Source organism: Pyxicephalus adspersus, chromosome 11, assembly GCF_032062135.1.
Source record: "Pyxicephalus adspersus chromosome 11, UCB_Pads_2.0, whole genome shotgun sequence".
In the NCBI taxonomy this organism is placed as follows: domain Eukaryota; kingdom Metazoa; phylum Chordata; class Amphibia; order Anura; family Pyxicephalidae; genus Pyxicephalus; species Pyxicephalus adspersus.
Window position 1 is genome coordinate 418,894 of NC_092868.1, and position 18,072 is coordinate 436,965.

At 51.4% G+C, this 18,072-nt stretch overlaps 3 protein-coding genes across 4 annotated transcripts; 2 read left to right on the forward strand and 1 right to left on the reverse strand.

Annotated features, from left to right (window-relative positions):
* Positions 1-1,299: 1,299 nt before the first annotated feature.
* On the forward strand, positions 1,300-7,360 carry TRIM62 (tripartite motif containing 62). The gene is made up of 5 exons (XM_072425780.1): positions 1,300-1,803; positions 3,339-3,434; positions 4,193-4,449; positions 4,672-4,787; positions 5,881-7,360. The coding sequence occupies exons 1-5, from the start codon at positions 1,396-1,398 to the stop codon at positions 6,429-6,431; spliced, it is 1,428 nt and encodes a 475-aa protein (XP_072281881.1). The 5' UTR covers positions 1,300-1,395; the 3' UTR covers positions 6,432-7,360.
* A 1,051-nt stretch (positions 7,361-8,411) lies between these two features.
* Positions 8,412-17,017, reverse strand: SVBP (small vasohibin binding protein). 2 transcript variants are annotated; one of them, XR_011922661.1, is made up of 2 exons: positions 8,721-9,863; positions 8,412-8,544 (listed from the first exon to the last, which is right to left on the reverse strand). XR_011922661.1 is itself a non-coding variant. In XM_072425781.1 (2 exons), exons 1-2 carry the CDS (start codon positions 16,938-16,940, stop codon positions 8,458-8,460), a joined length of 201 nt encoding a protein of 66 aa, XP_072281882.1. In that variant the 5' UTR covers positions 16,941-17,017. The 2 variants fall into 2 exon arrangements, 1 of the variants encoding a protein (XP_072281882.1); XM_072425781.1 differs by lacking the exon at positions 8,721-9,863 and adding an exon at positions 16,827-17,017 and having other exon boundaries at positions 8,458-8,544.
* On the forward strand, positions 12,758-14,181 carry LOC140340741 (calpain small subunit 2-like). The gene is given in 1 exon segment (XM_072426114.1): positions 12,758-14,181. A coding segment is annotated over 1 exon segment (1,041 nt). The 5' UTR covers positions 12,758-12,986; the 3' UTR covers positions 14,028-14,181.
* Positions 17,018-18,072: the final 1,055 nt, after the last annotated feature.

Consider the following 18,072-nt stretch of genomic DNA (forward strand, 5'->3'; position numbering starts at 1 on the left):
CCCCCTACCCCCCCCAGTAATGACACTCGTTCCCTCTATCCCTCCCAGTAATGACACTTATGCCCCCTGCGTCCCTCCCCAGCAATTACACTTGTGCCCCCTATGGCAGTAATGATACATAAAACCTTTCTGGTTCCTCACATTCCTTACTCTATACTCATTGATGTCATCAGTAAGTCACTGCTGGTAGGAGGAGCCAGCAGGGTGCTGTACATAGCTTCCCGAAAACCCAGCATCAGTCCTAATGTAAGCAGTGGCCGGCTCCTGGGGGGAGGTGTCATAAAGTCAGGATGAGGAGGAGCTACATGGACAGCCTCCCTTTTGGCAAGAGGCGGGCTCTGTCTGACTTGCTGCAGCTTCTGGGGAAAGCTGGAGGGCAGATAAATGGAGGGCAGATAAATGAAGGGCAGGCTGCAGGATGGGGAATCCCCACAGGCTGGGGGAGGGGGTTTACAGATATCTTGAGACTTTAGTAATAAGAGACCATAAACCCAAAACAAGCCATCTGATTGGCCAGTGACCACAAGATGTGGTTGTACAATTACACACAGATTGATGGTCTGAAGGATGACAGCTCCATCTAGCTGCAGAGGGTAACTCTTTACATTCATACCCCACTATACCCCACATTGCACCATTTTAACCCTTTATGTTCAGTACTTGTTACCCCTCCCTCATCAGAGCCCAGATGAATGGCCTGTAGACTCCCCGAAACGTGTCGGATAGTTGTATCATTACAATAAATAAAGTTTTTTTTACAAGCATTGCGCTGTCTTCCTTTTCTCACTTCGTCGCCCCCCTGAGGCTGTTCAGTATATGGAGCAGCCTCATCATTCCAGCCAATAGCAGACCTCATTCACCTATCATGCCCCTCCCACATCTTCCTGTTTGTTACAACTGGCTGGAACACACCTGGACTCTGCAAGCTCCGCCCCCTATCTTGCTGTTTGGGGGTGCTGCCTGCTCCTTCTCTCCCTGCACGTTTCCTGGGAGGGGTCATTGTGTCCATCCTCAAATCTCCCCCACCCCTCTAAACTATGTGCATGGGGAATCCTTCATCCCCTATAGCCAATACCAGCCTGCTACAACAGAGACACCTAGTGGCCAATATACAGCAATAAATAATAATGATCAGTGCCTCTGTCACCATAGAGATCAACAGGACAGTCACATGACACAACTCTGACATATACCGCAGTGCTGTACAGAGGAGCTGACACTCTAATGTCCCCCGACACACTATTATTATACTCCTTGGTATGAGGCTCATGGTGTGGCCTCCTTGGTATGTCTCTCATGGCCTTCTCTCTCTGTCTCTAGGTGGTGTGACGTGGGCCGTGGTCTCTCCGTGTCTGTGGAGCGTGCTTTGCAGCGTGGTGGCCTCTTGTCTCAGGGATGGCGTGTTGTCTGAAGGATGAGCTTCTGTGCTCCATCTGTCTCAGCATCTACCAGGACCCGGTGAGCTTTGGCTGTGAACATTACTTCTGCCGTAAATGTATCACGGAGCACTGGAGCCGCCAGAAGCACGGGGGGCCCCTGGACTGTCCGGAGTGCCGGAGAACCTTCTCAGAGCCTACGCTGTCCCCGAGCCTGAAGCTGTCCAATATTGTGGAGAGGTACACGGCCTTCCCCCTGGATGCCATCCTCAGTGCCCAGCGCAGCTCCTTTCCCTGCAAGGACCACGACAAGGTGAAGCTTTTCTGCCTGACCGACAGGGCCGTGGTTTGCTTCTTCTGTGACGAGCCTTCCCTGCATGAGCAGCACCAGGTGACCAACGTGGATGAGGCCTTCGAGGAACTGCAGGTAAGTGCGTGGGCAATCCACCTCAGATGTTATTATGTTCAGCAGCTTTGACACCACAAACCAACGCCTTAAAGCCCAGCACCAGCCAAAATGTCACGGCAAGGGGATGCTGGGACTAGTAGTGCCACGACAGGGGGTGTCACGGCAGGAGATGCTGGAACAAGTAGTGCCACGGCAGGATGTTGCTGCACAGGAATTGGACAGCCCACGTCCTGAGCCATACAGATATTTTGATCTATGACTGGGCACACCATATCAGGTGATGGTTAGGACTCCATGGTCCGCCATATTCTTGTGGGACAGACAGGGATTGGCTGAGCCTGTTGGTGTTGGTTTGATTTGGGGATTCCTATTGGCCACATTATATAAGTCAGAGCTCCTAACCTGTGTACCAGACACTGGCACGGGCTGAGGACAAAGGAATGGCAGCCTCTGTGTATTTCTCATGACAGGTTCTCTTTATTGTTTGACCTTTGATTTGCCCTTCCATCATCTGTAGAACCTTCGGGATGCCCCAATAATATAGAAGATGTCCCTGCACCTTCCACTCTCTGACCAGCCATGTGACTCTGCGGAGGGGTGCTGAATGGTGGCAGCATATGCGTGGCATCTGGTAACATCTGGTGTGCATACACAGGACTGACTAATCCACTGTCATGTACTAACTGTGTGTCAGTTAGCAGTTTGTGTGGTCACATTAAGTTTATGACTTACAATGAATCACGTATCTGTTATCCTACGCATCCCAGAGCTGCAGATCCCCCCCTTGTGTGTATGGCGGTGATCTAACTGCCAATGCCAGTTTTGTTATTGGAGAAGGTATAGAGAAAAGGCTGGGATTGGCTCATCACTAATATGAAGGATCACATGACGTGTTACTGTGAGCCAGCCCTGGATCCAGATTGGCTAATATTTAATAGGATGGCTCACATGAACTATTACAATGAGCCACGTCCCATACAGCCCTGGTTCCAGATTGGCTGACACCTAATACGATGGATCACATGACATATTACAATGAGCCACGTCCCATACAGCCCTGGTTCCAGATTGGCTGACACCTAATACGATGGATCACATGACATATTACAATGAGCCACGTCCCATACAGCCCTGGTTCCAGATTGGCTGACACCTAATACATATTACAATGAGCTGTACTCCACCTAACCATAGGAGAGTTCCACACATAACCAAAAGCCACGGACATAGGCTTGTCCAATCACATGTGTGGATCCTGTTGTCCTTTAGTATAGTGGGATCTGCTGTATGCTCACACGTGGTACATCGGTATCAGGCTGGTACAGCAGATCGGACAAGCAGGCGGATGATTCAGCTTTTCTCTGCACACAGCTGGGGTATAAGGGGGGAGTGACTGGGTATTGACCCCCTGGGCCTTATGACAGTTGCCCCCTTGGCAGCCTTCTAGTTGGACCCCAGCTGTATGATCTGTCAGAGGGGGTCCCCCGGGCCAAACTTTTAGTGGTCCAGCAATGTACATAGCTGCAGCACTCACCTCTCTGCTCTCTCTCCAGCGAGAACTGAAGGAGCAGCTGCAGGCATTGCAGGAGAGCGCCAAGGGCCACACCGAGGCCCTCCAACTACTGAAACGCCAGCTGGCCGAGACCAAGGTAACATATTTATATTTGGGTTCCCCCTGTGTGGAGGGCTCTTTGGATTTGTTGTATATCACCCCCCCATCTGCCACATGCCACTGGCATGCATCCACCCGGGTACACAGGACCAGGACTAATGTGCCCACCAGCTTGTACCTGGCACTGCTGGGCTCCTCCCTGTGCTTCTGAAGTGGCAAAAAATATTGTGATAATATATGGTGATAATGAGCACTCCGGGGTTGGTGGTGCCTCCTGGGGACCCCTAAAGGGCCTGATGTTATTTGAGGGCCACATCAGTCACCCCACCAAGGCAGGATCCAGCCAGTGTGGGAAGAAAGGTTGACCCGGTCCAATCACCCCACAGGTGCAGATTGCCCAATTAACAGCACCTGACATGGTCCAGTACTGAAAGCCCACCTCTGAAAGCCCGTCCAGTATAGGAGCCCACCTCTTCGTACCCCTGTATAGCCCCGCCCCCTCCATACATTATTATCTATTGCTCTTGCAATGCAGTGCTCTGTGCTGGCAGAGCTGAGTAACAACCACACCCCCTTATCACATGTTCCCAGAGGAATAGAGTGGGCGTGTCCTACCGGGCCCTTTTCCTGCATGCTGATTACTGATTGCACTAGGTGACTTCTGGCTCCTCGGCTATAACAGAAAGGTTGGACGGAGGAAGTCGGTGCTTAGTCGTGTCCTGGGCCTTAGGTATGTCCATGCCCGCAGATTAGGTAAGATTGTGCCACTCATTCTGTGTCCTCTTCTCTGCCCAGTCCTCTGCCAAGAGCCTGCGTGCCACCATCAGTGAGGCCTTCGAGCACCTTCACCGCCTGCTGCGAGAGCGCCAGAAGGCCATGCTGGAGGAGCTGGAGTCCGACACGGCCCGCACCCTGACCGATATCGAGCACAAGGTTCAGCGCTACAGCCAGCAGCTGCGCAAGGTGCAGGAGGGGGTGCAGATCTTGCAGGAGCGCCTGGCAGAGAGCGATAAACACAACTTTTTGGCAGGAATTTCATCCCTGTCTGAGAGGTAACCCATAGCAACCAGCCAGAAATCATTTCATCTCCATAGCGCCATCTTGTGACTCGCAGATCATTACTCCGGAGTGCCCGATAGTGTAAAGGTATAGCTGCCATGGCTTAGATGTCACATGATGCTGGTATCTCACTCTGATTGGCCAGTGTATGGTTTCTTTATGTGAATTTCTCATATACTCTTCTTATTATTCTCCCCATCTTCTTCTCTCCTCAGATTAAAGGGGAAGATACACGAAACCAACCTGACGTACGAAGACTTCCCAACTTCCAAGTATATGGGACCCCTGCAGTACACCATCTGGAAGTCACTCTTCCAGGACATCCACCCAGGTAATAAAACTTTCTTTGTCTCTGATTGGAGTCTGTATAAGGGACCCCCCCCCCAAGAGTTTCCAAGATGGAGTAACAATCACCACCCCCACAACCCTCCCCTGATCCCCCAAAATAGACAATCACTACCTCCCCGCCATGGAGGGTCGGTCACTATTCCACCTACTTCAAGATGGAGGATTCATCACTAATTCCCACCCAATAACCCCAGCCCCAGGTCTGTGTCTGGGGGAGATCATTTGCCCCATGATGTGTGTCTGGGGGAGATCATTTGCCCCATGATGTGTGTCTGGGGGAGATCATTTGCCCCATGATCAGTGTCTGGGGGAGATCATTTGCTCCATGATCCCAATTTTCAGCCTGTGTCACAGGCAGCTCGGATGACTGTGGCCAGATTTGGAGAGGTGCAGCTATAGAGCTCCCTCCCCCAGGACAGACCGGACCTGGTAACAGGTAAGCACAGGTGAGTACAGGTAAGCACAGGTGAGCACAGACTTGTACACTCCAGGGTAGTTTCAGTCCCCCTATCCCAGAGAACAACGTTCGCTGGCTCCAATAATGACAGATTTGTGGCCGGGGTGGTTTTTCCACTGGTTGTCACCAGGTGTGTCTGATTTATGTCAGGAGAAAGCCTGGGTGTAACGGGTGTGAGAATAGACGAGGCTCCTGCCTAAGGGAGAGCTATGTGAGGCCTGACAGGTGATAGAAGAACTGGTGTATGGCTGAGTAATAGAACCCAGATCTGAATATCAGATGGGGACACTCAGCACAGGAAATCACCCCCACCCCCAATACCTGGGGAATTATGTCCTCCAATTCACCATTGATTCACCTTTTCTCTCCTGGTAGCAGCATTCACAATCTTTTACCTCCTCTCCCCTAGTAGCGGGATTCACCATTCATTTACCTCTCTCCTGGTAGCGAGATTCACCGATTATTCACCTCCTCTCCCCTAGTAGCGGGACTTACTATTCATTCACCTCTCTCCTGGTAGCAGATTTCACCCTTCATTCACCTCCCCCCGGGTAGCAGGATTCACTGATCATTCACCTCTCACCCGGGGATGTCTCACCTATGTCCTCTTTCTCCTCAGTTCCGGCAGCGCTGACCTTGGACCCGGTGACCGCCCACCAGCGCCTCATCCTTTCAGATGATTGTACCATTGTGGCGTACGGTAACTTACACCCGCAGCCGTTGCAGGATTCACCGAAACGTTTTGACGTGGAGGTGTCGGTGTTTGGCTCGCAGGTCTTTGATGGGGGGGTCCATTATTGGGAGGTTGTGGTCTCCGACAAGACGCAATGGATGATTGGATTGGCTCACGAAGCGGTGAGCCGGAAGGGAAGCATCCAGATCCAGCCCGGCAAAGGCTTTTATTGCATCGTGATGCATGATGGGAACCGGTACAGGGCGTGCACCGAGCCGTGGACCCGCCTCAACGTCCGCACCAAACTGGAGAAAGTGGGCGTGTACCTGGACTATGACAAGGGACTCCTCATCTTCTACAACGCCGACGACATGTCCTGGCTCTACACCTTCCGAGAGAAGTTCCCGGGAAGACTTTGTTCTTATTTCAGCCCCGGGCAGAGCCACGCCAATGGTAAGAACGTACAACCGCTCCGCATCAACACCGTGCGGATATAAATATAGCGCTGCTAAATATAGCGTGTCCCCCTATGGGCGGAGGGAGGCAACGCGTATCTACAAATAACTTTTAGACTATTGGTGGACCAATGAAAGTAACGCAGGGGTGGATCAGTACAGAGAGGCCCGCCCCCCTCACCACTGACCCCACCCACTGAATGAACATTCATCCAATCCTGAGTCCAGAATGTCTGACCGCACAGAAAAAGGGAGTCGAGCTATGAGGAATGGACAAGCTGCTCAGAGCAGAGCATTCTGGGAAATCACTGCACCGGTGGTGGGGCAGGAAGGTAAAAAGGGCTCAAAGTCTGTCCGCCCCCCATAACAGACTTAATCCACTCCCACAGACAGGAGGACCAATGAGGTGGAGAAATATAGCATCCAATATAGCAGCCAAAAAATGGATTCGGGGTTCTATGGCTGCCTGTGTACCCATTGGTGAGACCTCCCTACAATTCTATCCAGGACAAGGAGTGGCATAAACACCCCAATGGGGTCACAGACAGAAATAAGGACTTGGCAGCAATTCACCCTGATACCGTCTAAAACTAACCTAAACACCAGCCAAAAATAAAAAAAATGATTCAAGGCAGAGATTTACCCTGCAGTACTACTCCCTTGCCACTAGACGTCCTCAGTCTTCTAAGCTGAATGAGTGCCATTCATCCCACTACTGTTTTCAGGTTGTCATGGACCCGCCCCCAATTTATACAAAGAGGAGGAGCAAACTAAAAGCTTAACTGCTTTCTCCTCCCAACTCATTCTTGATTGGCTGAACTAGCCTCTTGGCTGCCCCCTGCTGTATAGGGGGATGTCTCATCTCTCACAGATCTGCAGTCATGTCCATTTTACAAATCCCAGAAATTCCAATATTGCCTGGATGTGTCCGAGCACCGCTGAGAAATGTTACAATAAACTGTGAAACGGTTGTCTGGGTGTCCCTTCATTGCAGGATAATGATTGTATTGTTATATCGACATTTGTAGCTGCGCTCTCTAGTGGCTGAGATAGGAACATATAGCTGTGGCCCCTCCCCCCAGGAGTTCCCTTATATGAGAGGCATTTCAGCTCCAGCATGACAACCAGTGAAAGGCATTGCAGGGGGTCAGCTGACCATACACTATACAATCCAACACAATTATGCAGCGTTTTATGACTGGATGCAGACATCCGAGTCTGGATTATTAATTAATTTATATTATTTTCACACACAATTCTAAATATACACACACAGACAAATAAACTTTCAGATATCCGTGTCCACGGGGCCCGCAGAGAACAATAATCTGCAAGGGGTGGCAGCAGGGCGGACCGGCTCCATGTTTAGACTTGTCTGGAATCTCCAGCTAAATAAAACACTACTGTATCTGTGCGGAGTGAATGTCACTGGTGGTGAATGTGCCTGGTGAACAGAAACACTGAAGAGACCTGTAGTAGAAAAGCTTTTATTCAAATCAGAACATAAAAAAAATCAGTAGTGAGTCCACAGTCATAAAAACAAGCACAAGCTCTGAGATAGGGGGACCGAGGAGCCAATCAGGTGAAGATGAACTTATGGGGTGGGGATGACACAGCCAGTCAGGTGAAGAAGGTGGACCTTGGGGGCGAGATGAAGGAACCAGTCATGTGAGGGAGGTGGACCTTGGGGGCGCCAGTCATGTGAGGGAGGTGGACCTTGGGGGCGGTATGAAGGAACCAGTCATGTAAGGGAGGTGGACCTTGGGGGCAGGATGAAGGAACCAGTCAGGTGAAAAAGGTGGACCTTGGGGGCAGGATAAAGGAGCTGGACTCGAGGGTAGAGCTGGTCAGATGGAGAAGCCAGACTTTGGTTGGTGTGGCGGAGGAGCCCGTCGGGTGTAGGTGCCAGTCTCCAGGTAACAGGGTGGGGGAGCCAGGCCTTGGGGGTGGAGCCAACCAAGTGTAAGAGCCAGTCTCGACAGCAAAGTAGAGGAGCTGGACCTCGGGGGAGGAGCCAGTCTGGTGAAGGAGCCAGGACAGGAGCCCCGTGTTCAGTCATGTGACAGCGCTACTTTCCGGATGCCTGCATTTGTTTACAGAAGGCTTCAAACTGCTGCTGCTCCAACTCCGTCATCACCTTGTTCAGGGCGTATATCTGAAATACAGAGGACCTGTTATCCCTACAGCTGGGTTCATGTCACTTTCTGACTTTATCGGAGGTTTATGATTTTTTGCAGTGCACAGCTGATGTCCTGTCAGGAAGCCCCCCTCCCCCTCCAGCCTGGTGTGGGAATAGCAAAGCGCGGTGGTTCACGCTCACACAAAGCACACCTTCTATACCACATTTCTGTGCACCGAAGTCTCCAGAAATAATCCCCCTGTGCAGGCAGAGGCCCGGCAGCCATCTTTCCCGCCACATCCTGCTGAACACAATCTGGTGGACGAGTGCCAAGAAACCACAACGTGGGCGCAACAGAGCCCCACCCATCCCTGGCATGCATTGTGATCCCCGTGTGACGAACAGAATCACCGCACCAACAAGGCACCAATGACCAGCGAGATCTTCATTTACCCTTTGCAGTGCTCAATGTGATTGTGGTACCTGGAGGGATGGCAGTAACGAATATGGGAATATAATTCATTCCCTTCATTCACTGATAGGAATGCCACAGTTTATCAGAAAGAAATATAAGTGTGAGGTGAAGCAGACAATCTGATTGGCTGTTATGGGGGTCACAAGCACGATTTCGGCACTTAGCCGTGATGGCGTGTACCTTGAAGAATGTGTCACCGGAGGCAACCAATCACATACTTGTATTCCCTCAACAATGTGATCTGTTTAAAGCTTGGCTCTGATTGGCTGCTTGGAGATGATTCTCTTTGCTGCTAAGGTGTCCCATCTGTGCAAGGTGCATGTATCAGAAATACATGGAGGGGGTCAGGGAATAAGGGGGTACAGCGTGGGATGGCAATCTGAACAACTGGACACAGAGGGGGGCTAAAAGTGTGAAGTGATGGAAAGAGGCCGGGCTTGGAGGAAGGAGGTTGGGATGATATGAATTTGGCCATTTGGCCTGGAGTTCTGTGGGGGGGGGGGGGGCTTTACTTGGGGTGGTGTAGTTGGGGTACTATGGCTGGAGACCATGTGGTTGGATAGTCTGATGGGACAAGGTGTGATGGGGTGGGGTACTAGGGTTGAAGGATGGTGTTTGGGGTGATCAGAATAAAGTATTAATTGGGGTATTGTGGTGGGGTGATCAGGATATAGCCAAGGTTCCATGGTTTGGGGTTGGATGCAGGGATGAGGGTAAAGTACCATGGATGGGGTAATATGGCTTGATCACTACAATTCGGGTACTATCATTGGACAGGACGATCAGGATGGGGTATTCTGGTGGGTGACTGTGGTTGGGGTTGGATGGGGCGATCAGGATGGGGTATTCTGGTGGGTGACTGTGGTTAGGGTTGGATGGGGCGATCAGGATGGGGTATTCTGGTGGGTGACTGTGGTTGGGGTTGGATGGGGCGATCAGGATGGGGTATTCTGGTGGGTGACTGTGGTTGGGGTTGGATGGGGCGATCAGGATGGGGTATTCTGGTGGGTGACTGTGGTTAGGGTTGGATGGGGCGATCAGGATGGGGTATTCTGGTGGGTGACTGTGGTTGGGATGCAGTGTTTGAGGTGATTAGGATGGGGTACTAAGATTGGAGTATTATCGATTGGGTATTATGGTTGCGGTTACACAGGGTGATCAGGATAGGGTATTATGGCCAGGGTATGGCTGAGGTTCCATGGCTGGGGTCGGATGCAGGGATGAGGGTAAAGTACCATGGATGGGGTATTATGGCTAGATCACTACAGTTAGGGTATTATCATTAGACGGGGTCTTCAGGAAGGGGTATTCTGGTGGTGTCTCTAGTTGGGGTTGGATGGGATATCCTGGTGGGTGACTGTGGTTGGATGGGGTGGTCAAGATGGGGTACTATGACTGGGGCATTATAGTGGGAATATCTCGTTGGGGTGCAGTATTTAAGGTGATCAGGATGAGGTATTCTGGTGGGTGACTGTGGTTGGTGTTGGATGGGGTACTTTGTTTGGGTGTCTGTGATTGGACTGGATGGTCAAGATGGGGTACTATGATTGGGGCATTAAGGTGGGTGTATCTGGCTAGGGTGCAGTGGTCGAGGTGATCAGAATGGGATATTCGGGTGGGTGACTGTGGTTGGGGTTAGATGGGGTATTCTGGTGGGTGTCTGTGGTTGGGTGGGGTACTATGATTGGGGTAATATAGTGGGTGTCTCTTGTTGGGGTACTACGATTGGGTGTTGATCAGGATGGGGTACTATGATTGGGGTATTTTAGTGGGTGTCTTTCGCTGGGGTATTGTGACTGGGGTGCACTGTTTGGGGTGATCAGGATTGGATACTATGATTGGGGGGAGGAGGGTATTGTGGTGGGTGTTTCAGGATGGGGTACTATGATGGGGGGGTTTGTTGTGGGTGTCTATGGTTGGATGGGGTACTATGATTGGGGCATTATTGTGGGTGTCTCAGGATAGGGTACTATGATGGGGGGTATTGTGGTGTGTGTCTGTGGTTGGATGGGGTACTATGATAGGGGCATTATTGTGGGTGTCTCAGGATGGGGTAATATGATGGGGGGTATTGTGGTGGGTGTCTGCAGTTGGATGGGGTACTATGATTGGGGCATTATGGTGGGTGTCTCAGGATGGGGTATTATGATGGGGGGTATTGTGGTGGGTGTCTGGTGTTGGATGGGGTACTATGATTGGGGCATTATGCTAGGTGTCTCAGGATGGGGTACTATGATGGGGGGTATTGTGGTGGGAGTCTGTGGTTGGATGGGGTATTATGATAGGGGCATTATAATCGGTGTCTCAGGATCGGGTACTATGATGGGGGGTATTGTGGTGGGTGTCTGTGGTTGGATGGGGTACTATGATCGGGGCATTATTGTGGGTGTCTCAGGATTGGGTAGTATGATGGGGGGTATTGTGGTGGGTGTCTGATGTTGGATGGGGTACTATGATAGGGGCATTATCGTGGGTGTCTCAGGATGGGGTAATATGATGGGGGGTATTGTGGTGGGTGTCTGCAGTTGGATGGGGTACTATGATTGGGGCATTATGGTGGGTGTCTCAGGATGGGGTACTATGATGGGGGGTATTGTGGTGGGCGTCTGTGGTTGGATGGGGTAATATGATGGGGGGGTGGGTTGTCCCCGACTGGGGTATTTTGGTTGGGGTGTGATTGGTGAGAATTGTGGGCGGTGCGTTCCGTGTGTGGCGGGTGTTGTGTCGGTGAATGGGTGAATGTTGATCCCCATAATATTTGGTATCGCAGTACAGGAGCCAGTAAAAAGAGCCAGGTGAGGGGGGGAGGGGGCAGCAGAGGCTTCTGGGAACCGGCAGGGTAATTCTCTACCCTGGGGCAGAAATAGCTGAGAGGATTCTCCACACCCAGCTCTGGTTTGCAGGGCGTTTCTGCAGTACAATTCATGTGTTCAGCATGCGTCACGCCTCCCCGGGGGGAAGACATTGTCCTGTACACCACAACCAAAGAACACGCATGTAACACACATGTATGAGACTGGGGACACAGAAAGGGGGCCAATCATGTGATAAACACGCAGAGAGTCCTCTATAAAGGACAGAAGAGGCCGCGGGACTGAGCCAAGTCTATTATTACCACAGACTGCGTCTATTTATACTGCAGCCTGGATGTCATGGTAACGGGACAGAAATCACAGTTGTTGCTCAGGACAACCAACCTGCACCCCAATATTACACCGCAGATCCTTTGGACACGCCTGGTGCTCCCTCAACACCCAAAACATGGCTGCCCTAATAAAGTTATGGCCAAAGTTTGAGCAGTGCCCCCTAACTCACCCGAGAGTCCAGCACCACATGGGGGGGGGGGCAAAGTGCAATGTGGGCAATACAGCACCCTTGTGGCGGGTAGGGGGTGGGACGCTTAGGGTCTTTACAGTCCGGGGCCACAGGAACACTTTGCAGCTCCTTTACTTGTGTGTGGGACCAACAAAGAGTTAAACTGCCAGCGGAATGGCAATTCACCAACCGGTTCCGCTGCATGTCATCCAAGCTGCTGATTGGACGAAATAAATGCAGCAACCAGAAACCTTGTAACAATGCAGAGATGAAAGCAGCGTAATGGGGGGTGCAGAGGACAGGACAGGGTAAGGCTGGCAGGGATTTGATGCAGAATGCACTTGGGAGGGGAAAGGGAAGGGGATTGGGAGGGGCACACAATTTTGGAAGGAATGTTTTGGGAGGATGCGCTCCTATTGGCTGCCCTCCTTTAATGTTCAGGGTGGAGCTGAGCTCTGACTCAACAATTCTGTTTTCCTCCCCACCGAGGCTGGAGCGGACGAGACAGCTCTGAAGGAGACACCCAGCCCGGTCCCTGCACAACACACCTGACCTGGTCTCTGCGCCTCGGCAAAGGACCCCCTGCCTGGTCTCTGCTCCTCGCCAAAGGACCCCCTGCCTGGTCTCTGCCAAAGGACCCCCTGCCTGGTCTCTGCTCCTCGCCAAAGGACCCCCTGCCTCGGATATCATGTTTCTGCTAAAACAACTGGGTGCTGGAGGAGGAGGAGGAGGTGGTGGTGGTGGATTTGGCAACATGATACAAGGGGCCGTCAGTGGCCTGGCAGGTTCTGGAGGTGGTGGCGGTGGAGCCGGAGGAGTCGGTAACATCATAGGAACAATCAGTAGTCTGGCCGGCTCTGGAGGGCAAGGCAAAAGTGCTGGTGGTCAAGGTGGAGGCAGTGGTGGAGCTGGAGGTGTCGGTAACATCCTAGGAACCATCAGTAATCTGGCCGGTTCTGGGCAAGGTGGAGCTGCCGGCAAGTTTATAAAGGGGGCCATTGACAGCCTAAGTGGCGGCGGTGGTGGTGGACAGGCTGGTGGGCCTGGGAAACTTTTTGCAGGAGCCGGCCCCGGTGCCAGCGGTGGCCAAGGAATGAACATCCTGGGGGGAATTCTGGGAATTATCGGTGATGCCATCGCAAACTACAAGCCAGAGCCTCCCCCCACTCCATGCGCCAACATTTACCAACAAGAAGCCACCGAGAACGAGGAGCAGAGGCAGTTCCGTCGCCTCTTCCGGCAGCTGGCCGGAGAGGACATGGAAGTCTCCCCTGTGGAACTACAGAACGTCCTGAACAAGGTGGTGGCCAAGCACAAGGACCTAAAGACCGAAGGCTTCAGCATAGACACGTGCCGCAGCATGGTTGCCGTCATGGACAGCGACGGCACCGGAAAGCTCGGCTTCGAGGAGTTCAAATATCTGTGGAACAACATCAAGAAATGGCAGTGCATCTACAAGCAATTCGACACGGAGGGCACCGGCTACATCCCTGCCGCCTCCATGCCAGGCGCTGTGCAAGCTGCCGGTTTCCAACTCAACGAACAGCTTCACCAACTTCTCATCCGCCGATAAGCAGACGACAAGGGCAACGTGAACTTTGATAGCTTTATCAGCAGCCTGGTGCGCATGGATTGCATGTTCCGGGCATTTAAAGCCCTGGACCGGGAGGGCAACGGGCAAGTTCAGGTGCGGCTGCCCGAATGGCTGAAGATGACCATCTACTCCTAATGGGGCCCTGGTGGGTATATAATCTCAGAATGCCAAGGGGCCACTGTGGGTAAATAATCTCAGCAAGCCCGGGAGCCACTATTAATGCCCACTTATTTCTGTAAGCTGCCCCCCATCTCTTTGTTATTTACCCCCAATAAAGGCAGAATGTAAATCGCTGAGTCGGCATTCATTCTCATGGCGTGTGGGTGGCTTTACGGGCACCGTAACCACGGCGCTGACATTTAACCCCTGCAGTGCTGAGAGGGACTGGCTGCACCGAATTCCCCCCCTCCCCCATATGACTCATATGATGAGCATCTTAGGAGGCGCACATGCCTGGCACTGCCACCGAGCTGCCCCTAGAACCCTCAGCACTGACGGGGTTAACAGGTACCAGTGTTGGGGTACATAAAGGGTTACTTGCAGATGAGGGAACCCCAAATCCTCCCTACCCCCCCTCCCTGGCATTGTATATTACATGGCAGAGCATTCTGGTCACCATACCAGCCTGGTCACATGATCACGACTGGTTGTTAGGCGGTAAATGCATTGATCATGGTGCATGTGGTTCAATTAAAGGGCACCGGTCACCTAAATATTACCAGTCAGTGTCACATGATGTCTGTGCCCCCCTCCCTCCATGAAGTAAAGAGGCTCTAGCAATGCATGGAGGGAAGGGGGGGGTGGTCACAATTTAGGTGACAGGTCCCCTTTAAACGATGCTCTGTTGTATCTGTGTTTATTATTGGGTGAAAGAAATGCAGTGATTGGCTGAATCCTGGAACAACCAGATCTCAGTGCTATGAATGCTCATTTCTGATTGGCAGAGTGCCTGGCTGTCCACCTCCTGTACTGCCACAGCCGCTACAGCCTATGGTCATAAGATGGGCTCACCAAATCGGTAAGACAGCCAGGCAGACGGTATTTTCAGAGATCAGTAATGGCCCATGTCTCCTGATTGTACAATCTCCATCAAGCTGAACCCCCCCAGCTATGTGTGATGGTCACATGACTACTTCCCCCCCCCCACCACATCTGCAGGTCACCTGACTGCACCCTAACACAAAGGGATTGTATTGCTGATGGATGCCCCAGGACGAGAGATGAGGGAATCATAAAAACCCCAATGAGGGTCTAACCCTCCCCCACTGGACTATGAATGGGTGTACTGCTGGCTGTGTCCCCTCCAGAGGGAGCTCCCCTCACTTCCTGTCCTGCTGACACCTGATCCTCTCACTTCCTGTCCTGCTGACACCTGATCCTCTCACTTCCTGTCCCGGGGACCCCTGATCCTCTCACTTCCTGTCCTGGTGACTCCGATTTACTAATTTCTGGTCCTGTTGTCAAAGGAAAGGGGATACAAGTCTTCCTGGTGAGAAAATAGATCACCCTGGGCAACTGTGCCACCAAACAAATCCACATTGGGGTCTCTCTGCAAATCCCCCTGCACCCCAAAAACACATTCATGCCATGAACCACAGCGAGGAGATTTGTGAGTGACAAAATCTTCACAAATAAAATACCTGTCAAGGAGTATAACCCCCATTTCTGCCCCATCTTGACAGGCCTGGGTCATGTGACATCCTCCGTCTCCTATAAGTCCGGGGACAGCGCTATTCTGGGTGGATTCCCACTATCTGCCCCTCAGTGCGGGCACCAACAAATCTAATAATAATTCAGTAATTGTACATCCTCCTAAATATTCTAGCCTCAGCACCGTCCAGCTCACAACTCCCTTGAGGAAGCCAATAAGGCGAAACGTGTCGGGCATTAAGAGCCTCACCCATTAGGACAGATCTGCCCACTTATCAGGATCCATGTTACCTGTCTATATAAACCAAAGCATGAGATAAATGTTTTGGTGGACCACTAAATCTACCGGTTCCGGATCGCGCGCATGAGCGGGGTGTCACTCAAAGAGGAAGAAACGTTATGATGCCAGAACCCGTCCACTCCCCCATCACAGGTCTGAGCCTGAGACACAACCCACCCACCGCCCTGAGCCTGCGATATGTACGGGGGACATGGTCCGCGGCTCAATACTATACACCTATATATACCTCTTCTATTTAATGGTCAGCTTGATACCCAACACTCCCAAACAGTTCAATCAGCAAGATGGCAGCCGCACTGTTGCTAGGCTGGGGAGTAGCACGATGGCGGCCACAGAGGTGCTGGGCGTAGCAAGACGGCAGACATAAAAAAAGTATTGATTAAATAACAGAGGGTGTAAGAACATAAATATTAACATAAAAGACACATTATGGAGGGCTGAGTGTAGTAAGATGGCTGCCGTAAAACAAACAAAAAAAAACAAAACATAAGATTGGGTGTAGCAAAATGGCGGACACAGTAATAATATTATGGGTGGAGGAAGATGGTGGACACAGTAATAATAATATCAAGGGTGTAGCAAGATGGTGGGCACAGTAATAATAATATCAAGGGTGTAGCAAGATGGCAAACACAGTAATAGGACACAGTAATAATACCAAGGGTGTAACAAGATGGCGGACACAGTAATTATACCAAGGGTGTAACAAGATGGCAGACATATTAATAATACCAAGGGTGTAGAGATTGAGGACACAGTAATAATACCAAGGGTGCAGCAAGATGGCGGACACAGTAATTATATCAAGGGTGTAGCAAGCTAGAGGCACAATAATAATACCAAGGGTGTAGTAAGATGTCGGACACAGTAATGATTATACCAAGGGTGTAGCAAGATGGCGGACACAGCCGTAATAAACATAAACATGGGTGTAGTAAGATGGCGGACAAGTTAGTACAGTGGACACAATGGCGGTCGGGTACCTCGGCTCTCTGGCGCTGTTTTAGCTCCTGCTGGGCGCTCTTCTGTTTGGCTTTCTCCAGGCGGCTCAGGGATTCTTTGGATTTGGATTTATCTTTGCGACCCGCGGGCTCCATGCCAACCAGCGCGTGTATCCGTCAGCCAGTGATGAGCTGCCGCTCGCTCCCGCCGCGCGTCACCGAATTATACTGCGCAGGCGCGAGCCTCTCCCTGTGTGTGCGCGCCGATCGGTCCGCGCATGTTTAGTAGACGCTGTTCAAATTCTGAAATTTTAGGGGCTTGAATTGACCCCCACAAAGCTGAGGGAAGATGACAGTCGTGTGGACGATTCCTCACATGATTTCAACTGTGTGCAGTACATAAAATCGTCTCAGTGCCATAGCTTTGCTTGCCATGACAGGTGCTCTTCACAGGGCCTCAGGGCTGCTAATAATATGATGTGCTAGAGCCTCTGCCAACGTGAGCTGACCCGAGTTACACTTGTCTTGCCCCTGGTGACCACATCCTAATAAATGGAAAGGCCAGTCTGTCCAATAGTACAAAGGGGCTCTGCACCTCTGCAGAGAGAACCCTGCTTCCCCACAGAAGGAGATTCCAACATCTAATGTTCCTGTATGTGAGGTACATTGTGAGGAGGGAGGGGAGGAGGATAATGAGCAGGACCGGGATGATGAGGATGTTGAAGATAAGGACGAGGATAAAGAGGGGAGATGATGATGAAGAGGATGATAAGGACGATGAGGGGGAGGAGGATGGGGATGATGAAGAGGAGAATGATGATGAGGGGATGAGAAGGATGATGATGTTGACGATAAGGAGGAGGATGATGAGAAGGATGATGAGGATGATGAAGTGGAGAAGGATGAGGATGATGAGGATGAGGAGAATGGGGATGATGAAGAGGAGGATGATGATGATGAAGAGGAGGAGGGTGAGGAGGATGAAGAGGGGGATGATATGGTTGTCCCCCAGGAGAGAAGGAGATTGGGATGAAGGTTGATTTTCTGTGTGACTCTGTGGGGAGGCTGCAATACATAAGATGGAGCTTTGGGGGTCTCTTAGTTTCCAGGTTGGGGGTTTCTGTTTTTCTGTCCCCCCCATAGATGATGAGTATACTGTGCGCCCCATAAATGATGATGGTTATCCTCCTCCAGGTGGTGATGGTGGTGACAACAGATGACATCTCCGCACACACTGCACAATGATTCACCCGTTGTGTCACCCGCCCCTTCCCAGGTTAAACACAGG